The sequence below is a fragment of the Ranitomeya imitator genome, chromosome 7, assembly GCF_032444005.1.
Source record: "Ranitomeya imitator isolate aRanImi1 chromosome 7, aRanImi1.pri, whole genome shotgun sequence".
NCBI lineage: Eukaryota > Metazoa > Chordata > Amphibia > Anura > Dendrobatidae > Ranitomeya > Ranitomeya imitator.
This window is the reverse complement of record NC_091288.1, coordinates 113,881,637-113,904,366: the sequence shown is the minus strand read 5'-3', so window position 1 is coordinate 113,904,366 and position 22,730 is coordinate 113,881,637. Positions and strand designations below refer to the sequence as shown.

At 54.0% G+C, this 22,730-nt stretch overlaps 1 protein-coding gene across 1 annotated transcript in view; it reads left to right on the top strand.

The window, feature by feature from the left end:
- The window catches only part of SGO2 (shugoshin 2), a 105,952-nt gene that overhangs the window by 5,658 nt on the left and 77,564 nt on the right, over window positions 1–22,730 (top strand). Inside the window, exon 2 of the mRNA XM_069733758.1 lies at window positions 17,749–17,905. Within this exon, the coding sequence (XP_069589859.1) occupies window positions 17,770–17,905 (136 nt within the window). The 5' untranslated portion in view covers window positions 17,749–17,769. The remainder of the gene's footprint in view (window positions 1–17,748; window positions 17,906–22,730) is intronic.

The window sequence follows — 22,730 nt, the reverse complement described above, 5'->3', positions numbered from 1 at the left end:
ATTCCCCCCTGTGGTCCTGTGTGGTGTCAGGGCTGTATATGGGGCCATTCTCCTCTGTGGTCCTGTGTGGTGTCAGGGCTGTATATGGGGCCATTCCCCCCTGTGGTCCTGTGTGGTGTCAGTGCTGTATATGGGGCCATTCCCCTCTGTGGTCCTGTGTGGTGTCAGGGCTGTATATGGGGCCATTCCCCTCTGTGGTCCTGTGTGGTGTCAGGGCTGTATATGGGGCCATTCTCCTCTGTGGTCCTGTGTGGTGTCAGTGCTGTATATGGGGCCATTCCCCTCTGTGGTCCTGTGTGGTGTCAGTGCTGTATATGGGGCCATTCTCCTCTGTGGTCCTGTGTGGTGTCAGTGCTGTATATGGGGCCATTCCCCCCTGTGATCCTGTGTGGTGTCAGGGCCATTACTATGGGGCCATTCCCCCCTGTGGTCCTGTGTGGTGTCAGTGCTGTATATGGGGCCATTCCCCCCTGTGGTCCTGTGTGGTGTCAGTGCTGTATATGGGGCCATTCCCCCCTGTGGTCCTGTGTGGTGTCAGTGCTGTATATGGGGCCATTCCCCCCTGTGGTCCTGTGTGGTGTCAGGGCTGTATATGGGGCCATTCCCCCCTGTGGTCCTGTGTGGTGTCAGGGCTGTATATGGGGCCATTCCCCCCTGTGATCCTGTGTGGTGTCAGGGCTGTATATGGGGCCATTCTCCTGTGTGGTGTCAGTGCTGTATATGGGGCCATTCTCCTCTGTGGTCCTGTGTGGTGTCAGTGCTGTATATGGGGCCATTCCCCTCTGTGGTCCTGTGTGGTGTCAGTGCTGTATATGGGGCCATTCCCCCCTGTGATCCTGTGTGGTGTCAGGGCTGTATATGGGGCCATTCCCCCCTGTGGTCCTGTGTGGTGTCAGTGCTGTATATGGGGCCATTCCCCCCTGTGGTCCTGTGTGGTGTCAGGGCTGTATATGGGGCCATTCCCCTCTGTGGTCCTGTGTGGTGTCAGTGCTGTATATGGGGCCATTCCCCCCTGTGGTCCTGTGTGGTGTCAGTGCTGTATATGGGGCCATTCCCCCCTGTGGTCCTGTGTGGTGTCAGTGCTCTATATGGGGCCATTCCCCCCTGTGATCCTGTGTGGTGTCAGGGCTGTATATGGGGCCATTCTCCCCTGTGGTCCTGTGTGGTGTCAGTGCTCTATATGGGGCCATTCCCCCCTGTGGTCCTGTGTGGTGTCAGTGCTGTATATGGGGCCATTCCCCCCTGTGGTCCTGTGTGGTGTCAGGGCTGTATATGGGGCCATTCCCCCCTGTGGTCCTGTGTGGTGTCAGTGCTGTATATGGGGCCATTCCCCCCTGTGGTCCTGTGTGGTGTCAGTGCTGTATATGGGGCCATTCCCCCCTGTGATCCTGTGTGGTGTCAGGGCTCTATATGGGGCCATTCCCCCCTGTGGTCCTGTGTGGTGTCAGGGCTGTATATGGGGCCATTCCCCCCCTGTGGTCCTGTGTGGTGTCAGGGCTGTATATGGGGCCATTCCCCCCTGTGGTCCTGTGTGGTGTCAGTGCTGTATATGGGGCCATTCCCCCCTGTGGTCCTGTGTGGTGTCAGGGCTGTATATGGGGCCATTCCCCCCTGTGATCCTGTGTGGTGTCAGGGCTGTATATGGGGCCATTCCCCCCTGTGGTCCTGTGTGGTGTCAGGGCTGTATATGGGGCCATTCCCCTCTGTGGTCCTGTGTGGTGTCAGGGCTGTATATGGGGCCATTCCCCCCTGTGGTCCTGTGTGGTGTCAGGGCTGTATATGGGGCCATTCCCCCCTGTGGTCCTGTGTGGTGTCAGTGCTGTATATGGGGCCATTCCCCCCTGTGGTCCTGTGTGGTGTCAGGGCTGTATATGGGGCCATTCCCCCCTGTGGTCCTGTGTGGTGTCAGGGCTGTATATGGGGCCATTCCCCCCTGTGATCCTGTGTGGTGTCAGGGCTGTATATGGGGCCATTCCCCCCTGTGGTCCTGTGTGGTGTCAGGGCTGTATATGGGGCCATTCCCCTCTGTGGTCCTGTGTGGTGTCAGGGCTGTATATGGGGCCATTCCCCCCTGTGGTCCTGTGTGGTGTCAGGGCTGTATATGGGGCCATTCCCCCCTGTGGTCCTGTGTGGTGTCAGTGCTGTATATGGGGCCATTCCCCCCTGTGGTCCTGTGTGGTGTCAGGGCTGTATATGGGGCCATTCCCCCCTGTGGTCCTGTGTGGTGTCAGTGCTGTATATGGGGCCATTCCCCTCTGTGGTCCTGTGTGGTGTCAGGGCTGTATATGGGGCCATTCCCCCCTGTGGTCCTGTGTGGTGTCAGTGCTGTATATGGGGCCATTCCCCTCTGTGGTCCTGTGTGGTGTCTGGGCTGTATATGGGGCCATTCCCCCCTGTGGTCCTCTGTGGTGTCAGTGCTGTATATGGGGCCATTCCCCCCTGTGGTCCTGTGTGGTGTCAGGGCTGTATATGGGGCCATTCCTCTCTGTGGTCCTGTGTGGTGTCAGGGCTGTATATGGGGCCATTCTCCTCTGTGGTCCTGTGTGGTGTCAGGGCTGTATATGGGGCCATTCCCCCCTGTGATCCTGTGTGGTGTCAGGGCTGTATATGGGGCCATTCCCCTCTGTGATCCTGTGTGGTGTCAGTGCTGTATATGGGGCCATTCCCCCCTGTGGTCCTGTGTGGTGTCAAGGCTGTATATGGGCCCGTTCCCCTCTGTGGTCCTGTGTGGTGTCAGGGCTGTATATGGGGCCATTCCCCCCTGTGGTCCTGTGTGGTATCAGGGCTGTATATGGGGCCATTCCCCCCTGTGATCCTGTGTGGTGTCAGTGCTGTATATGGGGCCATTCCCCCCTGTGGTCCTGTGTGGTGTCAGTGCTGTATATGGGGCCATTCCCCCCTGTGGTCCTGTGTGGTGTCAGGGCTGTATATGGGGCCATTCCCCCTGTGATCCTGTGTGGTGTCAGGGCTGTATATGGGGCCATTCTCCTCTGTGGTCCTGTGTGGTGTCAGGGCTGTATATGGGGCCATTCCCCCCTGTGGTCCTGTGTGGTGTCAGTGCTGTATATGGGGCCATTCCCCCCTGTGGTCCTGTGTGGTGTCAGGGCTGTATATGGGGCCATTCTCCTCTGTGGTCCTGTGTGGTGTCAGGGCTGTATATGGGGCCATTCCCCCCTGTGGTCCTGTGTGGTGTCAGTGCTCTATATGGGGCCATTCCCCCCTGTGGTCCTGTGTGGTGTCAGTGCTGTATATGGGGCCATTCCCCCCTGTGGTCCTGTGTGGTGTCAGGGCTGTATATGGGGCCATTCCCCCCTGTGATCCTGTGTGGTGTCAGGGCTGTATATGGGGCCATTCTCCTCTGTGATCCTGTGTGGTGTCAGGGCTGTATATGGGGCCATTCCCCCCTGTGGTCCTGTGTGGTGTCAGTGCTGTATATGGGGCCATTCCCCCCTGTGGTCCTGTGTGGTGTCAGGGCTGTATATGGGGCCATGCCCCTCTGTGGTCCTGTGTGGTGTCAGGGCTGTGTATGGGGCCATTCTCCTCTGTGGTCCTGTGTGGTGTCAGTGCTGTGTATGGGGCCATTCCCCCCTGTGGTCCTGTGTGGTGTCAGGGCTGTATATGGGGCCATTCCCCTCTGTGATCCTGTGTGATGTCAGGGCTGTATATGGGGCCATTCCCCCCTGTGGTCCTGTGTGGTGTCAGGGCTGTATATGGGGCCATTCCCCTCTGTGATCCTGTGTGATGTCAGGGCTGTATATGGGGCCATTCCCCCCTGTGATCCTGTGTGGTGTCAGGGCTGTATATGGGGCCATTCCCCTCTGTGGTCCTGTGTGGTGTCAGGGCTGTATATGGGGCCATTCCCCCCTGTGGTCCTGTGTGGTGTCAGTGCTGTATATGGGGCCATTCCCCCCTGTGGTCCTGTGTGGTGTCAGGGCTGTATATGGGGCCATTCCCCTCTGTGGTCCTGTGTGGTGTCAGGGCTGTATATGGGGCCATTCTCCTCTGTGGTCCTGTGTGGTGTCAGTGCTGTATATGGGGCCATTCCCCCCTGTGGTCCTGTGTGGTGTCAGGGCTGTATATGGGGCCATTCTCCTCTGTGGTCCTGTGTGGTGTCAGGGCTGTATATGGGGCCATTCCCCCCTGTGGTCCTGTGTGGTGTCAGTGCTGTATATGGGGCCATTCCCCTCTGTGGTCCTGTGTGGTGTCAGGGCTGTATATGGGGCCATTCCCCTCTGTGGTCCTGTGTGGTGTCAGGGCTGTATATGGGGCCATTCTCCTCTGTGGTCCTGTGTGGTGTCAGTGCTGTATATGGGGCCATTCCCCTCTGTGGTCCTGTGTGGTGTCAGTGCTGTATATGGGGCCATTCTCCTCTGTGGTCCTGTGTGGTGTCAGTGCTGTATATGGGGCCATTCCCCCCTGTGATCCTGTGTGGTGTCAGGGCCATTACTATGGGGCCATTCCCCCCTGTGGTCCTGTGTGGTGTCAGTGCTGTATATGGGGCCATTCCCCCCTGTGGTCCTGTGTGGTGTCAGTGCTGTATATGGGGCCATTCTCCTCTGTGGTCCTGTGTGGTGTCAGTGCTGTATATGGGGCCATTCCCCCCTGTGATCCTGTGTGGTGTCAGGGCTGTATATGGGGCCATTCCCCTCTGTGGTCCTGTGTGGTGTCAGTGCTGTATATGGGGCCATTCCCCCCTGTGATCCTGTGTGGTGTCAGGGCTGTATATGGGGCCATTCCCCCCTGTGGTCCTGTGTGGTGTCAGTGCTGTATATGGGGCCATTCCCCCCTGTGGTCCTGTGTGGTGTCAGTGCTGTATATGGGGCCATTCCCCCCTGTGGTCCTGTGTGGTGTCAGGGCTGTATATGGGGCCATTCCCCCCTGTGGTCCTGTGTGGTGTCAGGGCTGTATATGGGGCCATTCCCCCCTGTGATCCTGTGTGGTGTCAGGGCTGTATATGGGGCCATTCTCCTGTGTGGTGTCAGTGCTGTATATGGGGCCATTCTCCTCTGTGGTCCTGTGTGGTGTCAGTGCTGTATATGGGGCCATTCCCCTCTGTGGTCCTGTGTGGTGTCAGTGCTGTATATGGGGCCATTCCCCCCTGTGATCCTGTGTGGTGTCAGGGCTGTATATGGGGCCATTCCCCCCTGTGGTCCTGTGTGGTGTCAGTGCTGTATATGGGGCCATTCCCCCCTGTGGTCCTGTGTGGTGTCAGGGCTGTATATGGGGCCATTCCCCTCTGTGGTCCTGTGTGGTGTCAGTGCTGTATATGGGGCCATTCCCCCCTGTGGTCCTGTGTGGTGTCAGTGCTGTATATGGGGCCATTCCCCCCTGTGGTCCTGTGTGGTGTCAGTGCTCTATATGGGGCCATTCCCCCCTGTGATCCTGTGTGGTGTCAGGGCTGTATATGGGGCCATTCTCCCCTGTGGTCCTGTGTGGTGTCAGTGCTCTATATGGGGCCATTCCCCCCTGTGGTCCTGTGTGGTGTCAGTGCTGTATATGGGGCCATTCCCCCCTGTGGTCCTGTGTGGTGTCAGGGCTGTATATGGGGCCATTCCCCCCTGTGGTCCTGTGTGGTGTCAGTGCTGTATATGGGGCCATTCCCCCCTGTGGTCCTGTGTGGTGTCAGTGCTGTATATGGGGCCATTCCCCCCTGTGATCCTGTGTGGTGTCAGGGCTCTATATGGGGCCATTCCCCCCTGTGGTCCTGTGTGGTGTCAGGGCTGTATATGGGGCCATTCCCCCCCTGTGGTCCTGTGTGGTGTCAGGGCTGTATATGGGGCCATTCCCCCCTGTGGTCCTGTGTGGTGTCAGTGCTGTATATGGGGCCATTCCCCCCTGTGGTCCTGTGTGGTGTCAGGGCTGTATATGGGGCCATTCCCCCCCTGTGGTCCTGTGTGGTGTCAGGGCTGTATATGGGGCCATTCCCCCCTGTGATCCTGTGTGGTGTCAGTGCTGTATATGGGGCCATTCCCCTCTGTGGTCCTGTGTGGTGTCAGTGCTGTATATGGGGCCATTCCCCCCTGTGGTCCTGTGTGGTGTCAGTGCTGTATATGGGGCCATTCCCCCCTGTGATCCTGTGTGGTGTCAGGGCTGTATATGGAGCCATTCCCCCCTGTGATCCTGTGTGGTGTCAGGGCTGTATATGGGGCCATTCCCCTCTGTGGTCCTGTGTGGTGTCAGGGCTGTATATGGGGCCATTCCCCCCTGTGGTCCTGTGTGGTGTCAGGGCTGTATATGGGGCCATTCCCCCCTGTGGTCCTGTGTGGTGTCAGTGCTGTATATGGGGCCATTCCCCCCTGTGGTCCTGTGTGGTGTCAGGGCTGTATATGGGGCCATTCCCCCCTGTGGTCCTGTGTGGTGTCAGTGCTGTATATGGGGCCATTCCCCTCTGTGGTCCTGTGTGGTGTCAGGGCTGTATATGGGGCCATTCCCCCCTGTGGTCCTGTGTGGTGTCAGTGCTGTATATGGGGCCATTCCCCTCTGTGGTCCTGTGTGGTGTCTGGGCTGTATATGGGGCCATTCCCCCCTGTGGTCCTCTGTGGTGTCAGTGCTGTATATGGGGCCATTCCCCCCTGTGGTCCTGTGTGGTGTCAGGGCTGTATATGGGGCCATTCCTCTCTGTGGTCCTGTGTGGTGTCAGGGCTGTATATGGGGCCATTCTCCTCTGTGGTCCTGTGTGGTGTCAGGGCTGTATATGGGGCCATTCCCCCCTGTGATCCTGTGTGGTGTCAGGGCTGTATATGGGGCCATTCCCCTCTGTGATCCTGTGTGGTGTCAGTGCTGTATATGGGGCCATTCCCCCCTGTGGTCCTGTGTGGTGTCAGTGCTGTATATGGGGCCATTCCCCCCTGTGATCCTGTGTGGTGTCAGGGCTGTATATGGGGCCATTCCCCTCTGTGGTCCTGTGTGGTGTCAGTGCTGTATATGGGGCCATTCCCCCCTGTGGTCCTGTGTGATGTCAGGGCTGTATATGGGGCCATTCCCCCCTGTGGTCCTGTGTGGTGTCAGTGCTGTATATGGGGCCATTCCCCCCTGTGATCCTGTGTGGTGTCAGGGCTGTATATGGAGCCATTCCCCCCTGTGATCCTGTGTGGTGTCAGGGCTGTATATGGGGCCATTCCCCTCTGTGGTCCTGTGTGGTGTCAGGGCTGTATATGGGGCCATTCCCCCCTGTGGTCCTGTGTGGTGTCAGGGCTGTATATGGGGCCATTCCCCCCTGTGGTCCTGTGTGGTGTCAGTGCTGTATATGGGGCCATTCCCCCCTGTGGTCCTGTGTGGTGTCAGGGCTGTATATGGGGCCATTCCCCCCTGTGGTCCTGTGTGGTGTCAGTGCTGTATATGGGGCCATTCCCCTCTGTGGTCCTGTGTGGTGTCAGGGCTGTATATGGGGCCATTCCCCCCTGTGGTCCTGTGTGGTGTCAGTGCTGTATATGGGGCCATTCCCCTCTGTGGTCCTGTGTGGTGTCTGGGCTGTATATGGGGCCATTCCCCCCTGTGGTCCTCTGTGGTGTCAGTGCTGTATATGGGGCCATTCCCCCCTGTGGTCCTGTGTGGTGTCAGGGCTGTATATGGGGCCATTCCTCTCTGTGGTCCTGTGTGGTGTCAGGGCTGTATATGGGGCCATTCTCCTCTGTGGTCCTGTGTGGTGTCAGGGCTGTATATGGGGCCATTCCCCCCTGTGATCCTGTGTGGTGTCAGGGCTGTATATGGGGCCATTCCCCTCTGTGATCCTGTGTGGTGTCAGTGCTGTATATGGGGCCATTCCCCCCTGTGGTCCTGTGTGGTGTCAGTGCTGTATATGGGGCCATTCCCCCCTGTGATCCTGTGTGGTGTCAGGGCTGTATATGGGGCCATTCCCCTCTGTGGTCCTGTGTGGTGTCAGTGCTGTATATGGGGCCATTCCCCCCTGTGGTCCTGTGTGATGTCAGGGCTGTATATGGGGCCATTCCCCCCTGTGGTCCTGTGTGGTGTCAGTGCTGTATATGGGGCCATTCCCCCCTGTGATCCTGTGTGGTGTCAGGGCTGTATATGGGGCCATTCCCCCCTGTGATCCTGTGTGGTGTCAGGGCTCTATATGGGGCCATTCCCCCCTGTGGTCCTGTGTGGTGTCAGTGCTGTATATGGGGCCATTCCCCTCTGTGGTCCTGTGTGGTGTCAGAGCTGTATATGGGGCCATTCCCCCCTGTGGTCCTGTGTGGTGTCAAGGCTGTATATGGGCCCGTTCCCCTCTGTGGTCCTGTGTGGTGTCAGGGCTGTATATGGGGCCGTTCCCCTCTGTGATCCTGTGTGGTGTCAGGGCTGTATATGGGGCCTTTCCCCTCTGTGGTCCTGTGTGGTGTCAGTGCTGTATATGGGGCCATTCCCCTCTGTGGTCCTGTGTGGTGTCAGTGCTGTATATGGGGCCATTCCCCCCTGTGGTCCTGTGTGGTGTCAGTGCTGTATATGGGGCCATTCCCCCCTGTGGTCCTGTGTGGTGTCAGTGCTGTATATGGGGCCATTCCCCCCTGTGGTCCTGTGTGGTGTCAGTGCTGTATATGGGGCCATTCCCCCCTGTGGTCCTGTGTGGTGTCAGTGCTGTATATGGGGCCATTCCCCTCTGTGGTCCTGTGTGGTGTCAGGGCTGTATATGGGGCCATTCCCCCCTGTGGTCCTGTGTGGTATCAGGGCTGTATATGGGGCCATTCCCCCCTGTGGTCCTGTGTGGTGTCAGTGCTGTATATGGGGCCATTCCCCCCTGTGTTCCTGTGTGGTGTCAGTGCTGTATATGGGGCCATTCCCCCCTGTGGTCCTGTGTGGTGTCAGGGCTGTATATGGGGCCATTCCCCCCTGTGGTCCTGTGTGGTGTCAGGGCTGTATATGGGGCCATTCCCCCCTGTGATCCTGTGTGGTGTCAGGGCTGTATATGGGGCCATTCCCCCCTGTGGTCCTGTGTGGTGTCAGTGCTGTATATGGGGCCATTCCCCTCTGTGGTCCTGTGTGGTGTCAGTGCTGTATATGGGGCCATTCCCCTCTGTGGTCCTGTGTGGTGTCAGAGCTGTATATGGGGCCATTCCCCCCTGTGGTCCTGTGTGGTGTCAGGGCTGTATATGGGGCCATTCCCCCCTGTGGTCCTGTGTGGTGTCAGGGCTGTATATGGGCCCGTTCCCCTCTGTGGTCCTGTGTGGTGTCAGGGCTGTATATGGGGCCGTTCCCCTCTGTGATCCTGTGTGGTGTCAGGGCTGTATATGGGGCCTTTCCCCTCTGTGGTCCTGTGTGGTGTCAGTGCTGTATATGGGGCCATTCCCCCCTGTGGTCCTGTGTGGTGTCAGTGCTGTATATGGGGCCATTCCCCCCTGTGGTCCTGTGTGGTGTCAGTGCTGTATATGGGGCCATTCCCCCCTGTGGTCCTGTGTGGTGTCAGTGCTGTATATGGGGCCATTCCCCCCTGTGGTCCTGTGTGGTGTCAGTGCTGTATATGGGGCCATTCCCCCCTGTGTTCCTGTGTGGTGTCAGTGCTGTATATGGGGCCATTCCCCTCTGTGGTCCTGTGTGGTGTCAGGGCTGTATATGGGGCCATTCCCCCCTGTGGTCCTGTGTGGTATCAGGGCTGTATATGGGGCCATTCCCCCCTGTGGTCCTGTGTGGTGTCAGGGCTGTATATGGGGCCATTCCCCCCTGTGGTCCTGTGTGGTTTCAGTGCTGTATATGGGGCCATTCCCCCCTGTGTTCCTGTGTGGTGTCAGGGCTGTATATGGGGCCATTCCCCCCTGTGGTCCTGTGTGGTGTCAGGGCTGTATATGGGGCCATTCCCCTCTGTGGTCCTGTGTGGTGTCAGCGCTGTATATGGGGCCATTCCCCTCTGTGGTCCTGTGTGGTGTCAGCGCTGTATAAGGGGCCATTCCCCTCTGTGGTCCTGTGTGGTGTCAGTGCTGTATATGGGGCCATTCCCCCCTGTGGTCCTGTGTGGTGTCAGTGCTGTATATGGGGCCATTCCCCCCTGTGTGGTGTCAGTGCTGTATATGGGGCCATTCCCCTCTGTGGTCCTGTGTGGTGTCAGGGCTGTATATGGGGCCATTCCCCTCTGTGGTCCTGTGTGGTGTCAGGGCTGTATATGGGGCCATTCCCCCCTGTGGTCCTGTGTGGTGTCAGTGCTGTATATGGGGCCATTCCCCCCTGTGTTCCTGTGTGGTGTCAGTGCTGTATATGGGGCCATTCCCCCCTGTGGTCCTGTGTGGTGTCAGGGCTGTATATGGGGCCATTCCCCTCTGTGGTCCTGTGTGGTGTCAGGGCTGTATATGGGGCCATTCCCCCCTGTGGTCCTGTGTGGTGTCAGGGCTGTATATGGGGCCATTCCCCTCTGTGGTCCTGTGTGGTGTCAGGGCTGTATATGGGGCCATTCCCCCCTGTGGTCCTGTGTGGTGTCAGGGCTGTATATGGGGCCATTCCCCCCTGTGGTCCTGTGTGGTGTCAGGGCTGTATATGGGGCCATACCCCCCTGTGGTCCTGTGTGGTGTCAGTGCTGTATATGGGGCCATTCCCCTCTGTGGTCCTGTGTGGTGTCAGTGCTCTATATGGGGCCATTCCCCCCCTGTGATCCTGTGTGGTGTCAGGGCTGTATATGGGGCCATTCCCCCCTGTGGTCCTGTGTGGTGTCAGGGCTGTATATGGGGCCATTCCCCCCTGTGGTCCTGTGTGGTGTCAGGGCTGTATATGGGGCCATACCCCTCTGTGGTCCTGTGTGGTGTCAGGGCTGTATATGGGGCCATTCCCCCCTGTGGTCCTGTGTGGTATCAGGGCTGTATATGGGGCCATTCCCCTCTGTGGTCCTGTGTGGTGTCAGTGCTGTATATGGGGCCATTCCCCCCTGTGGTCCTGTGTGGTGTCAGGGCTGTATATGGGGCCATTCCCCCCTGTGATCCTGTGTGGTGTCAGGGCTGTATATGGGGCCATACCCCCCTGTGGTCCTGTGTGGTGTCAGGGCTGTATATGGGGCCATTCCCCTCAGTGGTTCTGTGTGCTGTCAGGGCTGTATATGGGGCCATTCCCCTCTGTGGTCCTGTGTGGTGTCAGTGCTGTATATGGGGCCATTCCCCCCTGTGGTCCTGTGTGGTGTCAGGGCTGTATATGGGGCCATTCCCCCCTGTGATCCTGTGTGGTGTCAGGGCTGTATATGGGGCCATTCCCCCCTGTGGTCCTGTGTGGTGTCAGGGCTGTATATGGGTCCATTCCCCTCTGTGGTCCTGTGTGGTGTCAGTGCTGTATATTGGGCCATTCCCCCCTGTGGTCCTGTGTGGTGTCAGGGCTGTATATGGGGCCATACCCCCCTGTGGTCCTGTGTGGTGTCAGGGCTGTATATGGGGCCATTCCCCTCTGTGGTCCTGTGTGGTGTCAGTGCTGTATATGGGGCCATTCCCCTCTGTGGTCTTGTGTGGTGTCAGTGCTCTACATGGGGCCATTCCCCCCCTGTGATCCTGTGTGGTGTCAGTGCTGTATATGGGGCCATACCCCCCTGTGGTCCTGTGTGGTGTCAGGGCTGTATATGGGGCCATACCCCCCTGTGGTCCTGTGTGGTGTCAGGGCTGTATATGGGGCCATTCCCCCCTGTGGTCCTGTGTGCTGTCAGTGCTCTATATGGGGCCATTCCCCCCCTGTGATCCTGTGTGGTGTCAGTGCTGTATATGGGGCCATACCCCCCTGTGGTCCTGTGTGGTGTCAGGGCTGTATATGGGGCCATTCCCCTCTGTGGTCCTGTGTGGTGTCAGTGCTGTATATGGGGCCATTCCCCCCTGTGGTCCTGTGTGGTGTCAGGGCTGTATATGGGGCCATACCCCCCTGTGGTCCTGTGTGGTGTCAGGGCTGTATATGGGGCCATTCCCCTCTGTGGTCCTGTGTGGTGTCAGTGCTGTATATGGGGCCATTCCCCTCTGTGGTCCTGTGTGGTGTCAGGGCTGTATATGGGGCCATTCCCCTCTGTTGTCCTGTGTGGTGTCAGTGCTGTATATGGGGCCATTCCCCTCTGTGGTCCTGTGTGGTGTCAGTGCTGTATATGGGGCCATTCCCCTCTGTGGTCCTGTGTGGTGTCAGGGCTGTATATGGGGCCATTCCCCCCTGTGGTCCTGTGTGGTGTCAGGGCTGTATATGGGGCCATTCCCCCCTGTGATCCTGTGTGGTGTCAGGGCTGTATATGGGGCCATTCCCCTCTGTGGTCCTGTGTGGTGTCAGGGCTGTATATGGGGCCATTCCCCTCTGTTGTCCTGTGTGGTGTCAGTGCTGTATATGGGGCCATTCCCCTCTGTGGTCCTGTGTGGTGTCAGTGCTGTATATGGGGCCATTCCCCTCTGTGGTCCTGTGTGGTGTCAGTGCTGTATATGGGGCCATTCTCCTCTGTTGTCCTGTGTGGTGTCAGGGCTGTATATGGGGCCATTCCCCTCTGTGGTCCTGTGTGGTGTCAGGGCTGTATATGGGGCCATTCCCCCCTGTGATCCTGTGTGGTGTCAGGGCTGTATATGGGGCCATTCCCCCCTGTGATCCTGTGTGGTGTCAGTGCTGTATATGGGGCCATTCCCCCCTGTGGTCCTGTGTGGTGTCAGGGCTGTATATGGGGCCATTCCCCTCTGTGATCCTGTGTGGTGTCAGGGCTGTATATGGGGCCATTCCCCCCTGTGATCCTGTGTGGTGTCAGGGCTGTATATGGGGCCATTCCCCTCTGTGGTCCTGTGTGGTGTCAGTGCTGTATATGGGGCCATTCCCCTCTGTGGTCCTGTGTGGTGTCAGGGCTGTATATGGGGCCATTCCCCTCTGTGGTCCTGTGTGGTGTCAGGGCTGTATATGGGGCCATTCCCCCCTGTGGTCCTGTGTGGTGTCAGGGCTGTATATGGGGCCATTCCCCTCTGTGATCCTGTGTGGTGTCAGGGCTGTATATGGGGCCATTCCCCCCTGTGATCCTGTGTGGTGTCAGGGCTGTATATGGGGCCATTCCCCTCTGTGGTCCTGTGTGGTGTCAGTGCTGTATATGGGGCCATTCCCCTCTGTGGTCCTGTGTGGTGTCAGGGCTGTATATGGGGCCATTCCCCTCTGTGATCCTGTGTGGTGTCAGGGCTGTATATGGGGCCATTCCCCCCTGTGGTCCTGTGTGGTGTCAGGGCTGTATATGGGGCCATTCCCCTCTGTGATCCTGTGTGGTGTCAGGGCTGTATATGGGGCCATTCCCCTCTGTGGTCCTGTGTGGTGTCAGTGCTGTGTATGGGGCCATTCCCCTCTGTGATCCTGTGTGGTGTCAGGTCTGTATATGGGGCCATTCCCCTCTGTGATCCTGTGTGGTGTCAGGGCTGTATATGGGGCCATTCCCCCCTGTGGTCCTGTGTGGTGTCAGGGCTGTATATGGGGCCATTCCCCTCTGTGGTCCTGTGTGGTGTCAGGGCTGTATATGGGGCCATTCCCCCCTGTGGTCCTGTGTGGTGTCAGAGCTGTATATGGGGCCATTCCCCCCTGTGATCCTGTGTGGTGTCAGGGCTGTATATGGGGCCATTCCCCCCTGTGGTCCTGTGTGGTGTCAGGGCTGTATATGGGGCCATTCCCCTCTGTGGTCCTGTGTGGTGTCAGTGCTGTATATGGGGCCATTCTCCTGTGTGGTGTCAGTGCTGTATATGGGGCCATTCCCCCCTGTGGTCCTGTGTGGTGTCTGGGCTGTATATGGGGCCATTCCCCTCTGTGGTCCTGTGTAGTGTCAGGGCTGAATATGGGGCCATTCCCCTCTGTGGTCCTGTGTGGTGTCAGGGCTGTATATGGGGCCATTCCCCCCTGTGATCCTGTGTGGTGTCAGTGCTGTATATGGGGCCATTCCCCTCTGTGGTCCTGTGTAGTGTCAGCGCTGTATATGGGGCCATTCCCCCCTGTGGTCCTGTGTGTAGTCAGGGCTGTATATGGGGCCATTCCCCCCTGTGGTCCTGTGTGGTGTCAGCGCTGTATATGGGGCCATTCCCCCCTGTGGTCCAGGGGGTGTCAGTGCTGTATATGGGGCCATTCTCCTCTGTGGTCCTGTGTGGTGTCAGGGCTGTATATGGGGCCATTCCCCCCTGTGATCCTGTGTGGTGTCAGGGCTGTATATGGGGCCATTCCCCCCTGTGGTCCTGTGTGCTGTCAAGGCTCTATATGGGGCCATTCCCCTCTGTGGTCCTGTGTGGTGTCAGGGCTGTATATGGGGCCATTCCCCTCTGTGGTCCTGTGTGGTGTCAGGGCTGTATATGGGGCCATTCCCCTCTGCGGTCCTGTGTGGTGTCAGGGCTGTATATGGGGCCATTCCCCTCTGTGGTCCTGTGTGGTGTCAGGGCTGTATATGGGGCCATTCCCCCCTGTGGTCCTGTGTGGTGTCAGGGCTGTATATGGTGCCATTACCCTCTGCTGGCAGGGCTGTATATGTGCCCATTACCCTGTGTTCTGGCAGGGCTGTATATAGTTCAAATACCCTCTGTGGTCCTGTGTGCTGGCAAAGCTGTATATGGGGCCATTACCCTCTGTGGTCCTGTGTTCTGTCAGGGCTGTATATGGGGCCATTACCCTCTGCTGGCAGGGCTGTATATGGGCCCATTACCCTGTGTTCTGGCAGGGCTGTATATGGTTCAAATACCCTCTGTGGTCCTGTGTGATGGCAAAGCTGTATATGGGGCCATTACCCTCTGTGGTCCTGTGTGCTGTCAGCGCTGTATATGGGGCCATCACCCTCTGTGATCCTGTGTGCTGTCAGGGCTGTATATGGGGCCATTCCCCTCTGTTGGCCTGTATAGTGGCAGGGCTGTATACAGAAAGCATGAGATTCTATTGTTCTCTGAAGGTTATGTCTTTTGGCACCGATCAGGGCTAGAGATATAAGAATTATATATTCCGGTTGTCCATCGATGGATCTAGAACTCCCTGAAATAGCTAAAAGCTAAACCCAACGAGTGCAAAGAGCAGGTTTCTCCGTAAGCTGGTCATGAAATTACACCATGTTGACAATTAAAATAATACCCCTGATGTGGGCACCTCCTGATCAGTGTGTCTTTCGTATGCAAGATTCATACAGCGAGCTAGGCATAAAAATGGTGGCTGTGACTCTAAGTAAATGGGAGGTTTCAGCTTCTAAGCGAGGTCACCACAGGGGAAGTGCCTGGGTTTTAAGCTAGGAAATAAGTGAGTGAAGCAGCAGTGTCTTTGTCTGGGGTCCTGCTGAGAGATATGAGGTGATGCATCTGGATATATGCTCGTCATTCCCCCCCCCCCCCCCCCCCCCAGAGCACACGGTGAGTCATAAGATATGACATAATGAAATGTGTTTTTCAACTTTCATCCCATTTTATTTGTAATTGTAGTGTACATATGATATTTGTCTCTTTTATAATATCTTTGTATACCTCTGTAAACGCTGCCTACCTTTTTTGGAGTAAAATATAACATTACCAGCTTGTTTCTTCTTACTCTATAATGTATGGTCACGTCCTCTGAAGTGAATTACGCTACTAATCCTGGTTGGCTCCGGACCCGTTAATAGTTAAGAAATCAGAGCTGGTGGCAGCAGAATTTGTCCTGTGCGATTGGGAGGCTCTGTAGCGACTGGCGGCGTTTATATTGTTCCCCCCTCAATGAGAGTAGTTATATTGTCCTTGCTGCAGCGTGCCCAATAGCCAGTAGATAGCAGACAGCCTTTCTGGCGACTAAATACCCTAGGTGCAGTACCCTGACTGACCTGAATGTAAGGGGGCGCCATAGAGCTACATGTTCCAAACTGGAAGTGGGATATAGATAAAACACCTTCAGAAAGAACCAGAGGCAACCAAACAACCCCTGATCATGACAAATTGGTGTGAGTGGTGGGGATGATAAAGGTATCCTCCCTGTGAACCATGACACCAACACTTTGTTTTTTTTTCTTCCTCTAAGCAATCTCTTTAATGCCAAGATAGCAGGTTTCTGAAGACAGCTTTATAGTGCTTACAGTCATGGCCAAAAGTATTGACACCCCTGCAATTCTGTCAGATAATACTCATTTTCTTCCTGAAAATGATTGCAAACACAAATTATTTGGTAGTATTATCTTCATTTAATTTGTCTTAAATGAAAAAGCACAAAAAGAATTGTCCTAAAGCCAAATTGGATATAATTCCACACCAAACATAAAAAAGGAGGTGGACAAAAGTATTGGCACTGTTCGAAAAATCATGTGATGCTTCTCTAATTTGTGTAATTAACAGCACCTGTAACTTACCTGTGGCACCTAACAGGTGTTGGCAATTACTAAATCACACTTGCAGCCAGTTGACATGGATTAAAGTTGACTCAACCTCTGTCCTGTGTCCTTGTGTGTACCACATTGAGCATGGAGAAAAGAAAGAAGACCAAAGAACTGTCTGAGAACTTGAGAAACCAAATTGTGAGGAAGCATGAGCAATCTCAAGGCTACAAGTCCATCTCCAAAGACCTGAATGTTCCTGTGTCTACCGTGCGCAGTGTCATCAAGAAGTTTAAAGCCCATGGCACTGTGGCTAACCTCCCTAGATGTGGATGGAAAAGAAAAATTGACAAGAGATTTCAATGCAAGATGGTGCGGATGTTGGATAAAGAACCTCGACTAACATCCAAACAATTTCAAGCTGCCCTGCAGTCCGAGGGTACAACAGCGTCAACCCGTACTATCCGTCGGCGTCTGAATGAAAAGGGACTTTATGGTAGGAGACCCAGGAAGACCCCACTTCTTACCCCGAGACATAAAAAAGCCAGGCTGGAGTTTGACAAAACTTGCCTAAAAAAGCCTAAAACGTTTTGGAAGAATGTTCTCGGGTCAGATGAGACAAAAGTAGAGCTTTTAGGGCAAAGGCATCAACCTAGAGTTTACAGAAGAAAAAGAGGCATTCAAAGAGAAGAACACGGTCCCTACAGCCAAACATGGCGGAGGTTCCCTGATGTTTTGGGGTTGCTTTGCTGCCTCTGGCACTGGACTGCTTGACCGTGTGCATGGCATTATGAAGTCTGAAGACTACCAACAAATTTTGCAGCATAATGTAGGGCCCAGTGTGAGAAAGCTGGGTCTCCCTCAGAGGTCATGGGTCTTCCAGCAGGACAATGCCCAAAACACACTTCAAAAAGCACTAGAAAACGGTTTGAGAGAAAGCACTGGAGACTTCTAAGGTGGCCAGCAATGAGCCCAGACCTGAATCCCATAGAACACCTGTGGAGAGATCTAAAAATGGCAGTTTGGAGAAGGCACCCTTCAAATATCAGGGACCTGGAGCAGTTTGCCAAAGAAGAATGGTCTAAAATTCCAGCAGAGCATTGTAAGAAACTCATTGATGGTTACCGGAAGCGGTTGGTCTCAGTTATTTTGGCTAAAGGTTGTGCAACCAAGTATTAGGCTGAGGGCACTACTTTTGTCTGGCCCATTTTTGGAGTTTTGTGTGAAATGATCAATGTATTGCTTATTGCTTCATTCTCTTTTTTTGTTTTTTCATTTAAGACAAATTAAATGAAGATAATAATACCAAAGAATTTGTGATTGCAATCATTTTCAGGAAGAAACTGAGTATTATCTGACAGAATTGCAGGGGTGTCAATGCTTTTGACCATGACTGTATGTATTCTGGCCATTCTAGGAGTGCCTTACAGCCATGAGAGCAAGGGAGATCCTAAAATTGGCTGAATGGAAACTGGCAGCTGAATGCTTTTTGTTTCGCTGTCAAACGCTCTTACAGTGGGTGACCTGACTGAGATCTCATGGTAATAATCTTTCTTTATCTGCAGAATAGATGCAGCTTTGTCAGAATGGATGTTACTTCCAGCTCCTCCATTTTTACGCTACAGTCTGTAAAGGAACGGATGCGAGAAAAACTCAATGGGTCTCTGAAGGCTTTAAAGCTGCAAACTTCTCTTGCTTCAAAAATCAAGACAAAAACCTTAAGTGAGTATAAAAGCGTTGTTATGATACTTGTAGACATTAGGAGGAAAAGAAGAGAGCGCCTAGTGCAATAGAAGCAAACCTAGATTGACTGAGACAGATTTGTTTGCTGTGCAGAACTAATGATTTACTGAGAGCATCTCCAGTAGTAATATGGTGGGCTTACATTCAGGCCTTATTCATGGGAGGAGGAGGCTGTGTAACTTTATGGTGGTCACCTGTATATATACAGAAACACGTGGAGCATATAATCCACAGGGAGATTATGCAAAACTAGATGGTGGCCCGATTCTAACGCATCGGGTATTCTAGAATATGTATGTATATAGCAGCCACAGAGTATATAGCACAGGCCACGACATATTCTTGAATACCCGATGCGTTAATACAGGCCAAGCAGTATATAACAGTGGCCACGCGGTATATAACACAGCCCAAACAGTATATAACACAGCCCACGCAGTTTATAACATTGCCCACATAGTATATAACACTGGCCACATCGTATATAGCAGCCATGCAGTATATAACGCAGCCCACACAGTATATAACACTGCCCACATAGTTTATAGCAGCCATGTAGTATATAACGCAGCCCACACAGTATGTAACACTGCCCACGTAGTATGTAACACTGGCCACGTCGTATATAGCAGCCATGCAGTATATAACGCAGCCCACGCAGTATGTAACACTGCCCACGTAGTATATAGCAGCCACGTAGTATATGACGCTGCCCACGTAGTATATGACGCTGCCCACGTAGTATATGACGCTGCCCACGTAGTATATGACGCTGCCCACGTAGTATGACGCTGCCCACGTAGTATATGACGCTGCCCACGTAGTATATAGCAATGTGGGCACTATATGCATGGTTAAAAAAGACTTAAAATAAAAAATAAACATATGCTCACCTTCCGAAGGCTCCTTGAAGTCCTGGCGCCTGTGTGCGGTGCACGCAGCAGCCTCCGGTCCCAGGGTTGGTATGAGCGCAGGACCTGTGATGAAGTCGCGGTCACATGACCGTGACGTCATGGCATGTCACTCTCGCAAAGCATCCGGAACCTGCCGCTTGCACTGCTAAGGACAGCGCGACGTCGGAGGGTGAGAATAACCTTTTTTTTTTTTTTTTTTTTTTTTTTATTTGAAACATTAGATATTTTTACTATTGATGCTGCATACGCAGCATCAATAGTAAAAAGTTGATCACACAGGGTTAATAGCTGCCTTAATGGAGTGCGTTACACCGCGGTCCATTAACGCTGCCATTAACCCTGTGTGAGGGCTGACTTGGAGGGGAGTGGCCATTTTGCCGCCGGACTGTGCCCGTCGCTGATTGGTCGTGGCAAAATCAGGGACTTGGATTTCCGTGACAGACAGAGGCCGCAACCAATGAATATCCGTGACGGACAGAAAGACAGACAGACAGATGGAAGTGACCCTTAGACAATTATATAGTAGATACATTTTTTTAAAACAAATATTTAATAGTATACAAGGCAATACATAAGTAACAAAACTGTATCAATAACGGCGATTAGTTTCAGATCACAGGTGCACAAAATTGTAGTGTAGCGCCACAAGCGCAGGTAATGGCTATGAGCCTATTATCCAAATTGATACCTAAATAAAGTGACAGTGCACTTGATTAGTGTAACAACTCTGCTGGCATCACGGCATGGCCTCTCATCTCTCACACTATCTTACCCACTGCTCCAGGTCATGTTGCGGTTTCTGTTTCTAGCCACCGCCATATTCTGTGCCTCTGCCCTCTGCATGCTTCCTGGCTGTGTGTATAGGGGGGCGGCGCCTGAACTCTCTGGTTCTTATAGGAATCAGGTGCACCTGTCTAATCTGTTCCTGACCAATTACCAAGAGGCCTCCAGTATTTAGTGCAGCTCCACCCTGTGGACTGGGCTTGTGCAATGTGTTAGCTCAGTTAACTCAGCTTCTGAGTTTGCCAGGCCTTGCTCTGTGTTACTTCCTCTCTTGAGGCTTTTCTCCTTGCTTTGCCTTGATCTTGTTGTCCGTCCTCCAGGAGGCAGAATATCCTGGTCCTTGTGTCTTGTTCCATTGCCTTGTCTGTACTTAGTCTTATCTCGGTCTCCTTGTCTGTGGCTGCCTTCCCTGCTGTGTCTTTCCTTGTGTTCTCAGTCTGCTTTTGCTCCGCACTCTTGCGGCTCTGCTTGCTCTGTAGCTTTGTGGCTTTACCTCTGCTCCGCATTCCTTGTGGCTCCGCTCTGCTTAGCTTCTGCAGAAATTTCTTGCTGCAGCTCCTCTCCACATTCCTTGTGGCTCTGCTTTGCTTAGCTTGTATTGCTGCGCTATCTCTTGCTGCTATACCGCTCCTGTCAGCAGAATGCAGCTTGTTTCCCCTCTGACTGGGTTAAGGTGGGTAACATTATGTCCTACCTAGCAGGAGATGCTTTATTATGGATTTGTCCCTTCTGGGAAGCAGGGGATCCTATCGTCATGAACCTAGTGGCCTTCCTGGTGGCCTTCCGTAGAGTCTTTGACATACCTCGTCCTGTTTCTCCTGTGAAGTCTTCCCCATCTAGATCCGAGAGGCACTCCAGACGGGCGAAAACCGTGAAGAAACCTCCACGTCAAGCCATGACTGTCTGTGACCCTCCAGTTCCTCTACCGGTTAAAGCAGCTACTCAAATAGAACCCAAAAAGGCTGTCGAGTGGACTGTCAAAGTACCAGTCTAAGGCCAGTCGTAAGAAGGGCTTACTATGTCGCTGCTGTTGTGAGGAACACCTGGAAGACCTCTGTCCAGGGGATCTAAAGCTCCAAAACCTCGGGCCAGTAGGAGAGACTGCCCTTGGTGAGAATAACTCCCTTCCGCTAAAGTCTGTGTCTGTTCCGGTGCCTTGTGGGAGCTTCGGTCCTGCAGATGTGTTCAAGCTGCAAACCAGACGGAGTCTAAAGGTACCGTCACACTTAGCGACGCTGCAGCGATACCGACAACGATCCGGATCGCTGCAGCGTCGCTGTTTGGTCGCTGGAGAGCTGTCACACAGACCGCTCTCCAGCGACCAACGATGCCGGTAACCAGGGTAAACATCGGCTAACTAAGCGCAGGGCCGCGCTTAGTAACCCAATGTTTACCCTGGTTACCATCCTAAAAGTAAAAAAAACAAACACTACATACTTACCTACAGCCGTCTGTCCTCCAGCGCTGTGCTCTGCACTCCTCCTGTACTGTCTGTGTGAGCACAGCGGCCGGAAAGCAGAGCGGTGACGTCACCGCTCTGCTTTCCGGCTGACCGACGCTCACAGACAGTACAGGAGGAGAGCAGAGCACAGCGCTGGAGGACAGACGGCTGTAGGTAAGTATGTAGTGTTTGTTTTTTTTACTTTTACGATGGTAACCAGGGTAAACATCGGGTTACTAAGCGCGGCCCTGCGCTTAGTTACCCGATGTTTACCCTGGTTACCAGTGAAGACATCGCTGAATCGGTGTCACACACGCCGATTCAGCGATGTCTGCGGGGAGTCCAGCGACGAAATAAAGTTCTGGACTTTCTTCCCCGACCAGCGACAGCACAGCAGGGGCCTGATCGCTGCTGCCTGTCACACTGGACGATATCGCTAGCCAGGACGCTGCAACGTCATGGATCGCTAGCGATATCGTCTAGTGTGACGGTACCGTAAGTGTGGTTCCTGTTCCACTGCTCCAGAATCCTGTGAAGGTGTTTGGTGATTGCCGAGTCCTACTTATGAACAGTCCAGTGTCGAAGGGACAACTACAGCTCCAAATCGAAGCATTATATGTAAAGAAATTTGTTTTTCACTAGCTGACCAGTTTGCCCATCAGTCGTTCTGAGCCGGGTACTCTACTGTTCAGTCCGGTCCAAAGACCCAGCATGATGCTGCATTTTGAACTACCTAGTCTCCAGAGGTCTGTAGTTCCTATAATGCAAGGTCAGTCTACAGTGTTAACATCCTCTCCATCTGATCTGCTGGCTATTGAATCACGGTGTGCTGACCTCACTGAAGTAAAGGAAACGGTGGCGTCCTCTCCGCACACCTCCAGTGACAATACCAGTGACCAGTTCCCAGGAACATCCCTGTCACTTAAAAAAAAAAAAAATTTCTGAACTTTGGGAAGAAGATGCTTCCTGTAATGATGCCTTCGGATTCCATGTGGCAGGTGGATGAAGATGTTGAAGCTGAAGCTCTTGCATCTCTGTTCTTCACCAATCCGGAGGAAGAAATGGTCCAGTTTTGTCAAAGTAACTGGCTGATGGGGCTTGCTAAATGTATGTCTTCTGCTTCCAAAAGGCTACTTGCCGATAATACTAAGACAGAGACTTACTCTTCCTCTAAACTAGAAGAGGAAGTCAAGTTTTTTCAGGGTACCAGACTGAAGATGTTTCCTATATGTATGCCACCAGTTTCCATCTGGCTATTGGGTGAAGATCCCAAGACAGAAGTTTTCTCATCTCTGCTTTCCACCAGTCTAAAGGAGGAGGTTCAATTTTCTTGTGATGATGGGCTTAAGTTGGATCCAGTGAAGGTGTCTTCAGTGTCCAAAGAATCAGATTATGTTGTGGTCAAATCACAAGCTTCCAAGTCCCTGCTTTCAGTTAACCAGGTGAAAGACGTCCTGTCCCTTGCATCTTCTGTGTAGGAAGCTGATCTTACTGGACTCAGAGACTGGGCAACCTGAGATCTCTAATGTCTCATCTACCTTATTCTACCAGAGGAATGTTGTGATGGCTCTGACTATGTGTACTCCTATCCTTCTTCTACAATTTATACTGGCGGGCTTGAAGAGGAGGGGCCGTAAAGGGGGGTACTGTAACAACTCTGCTGGCA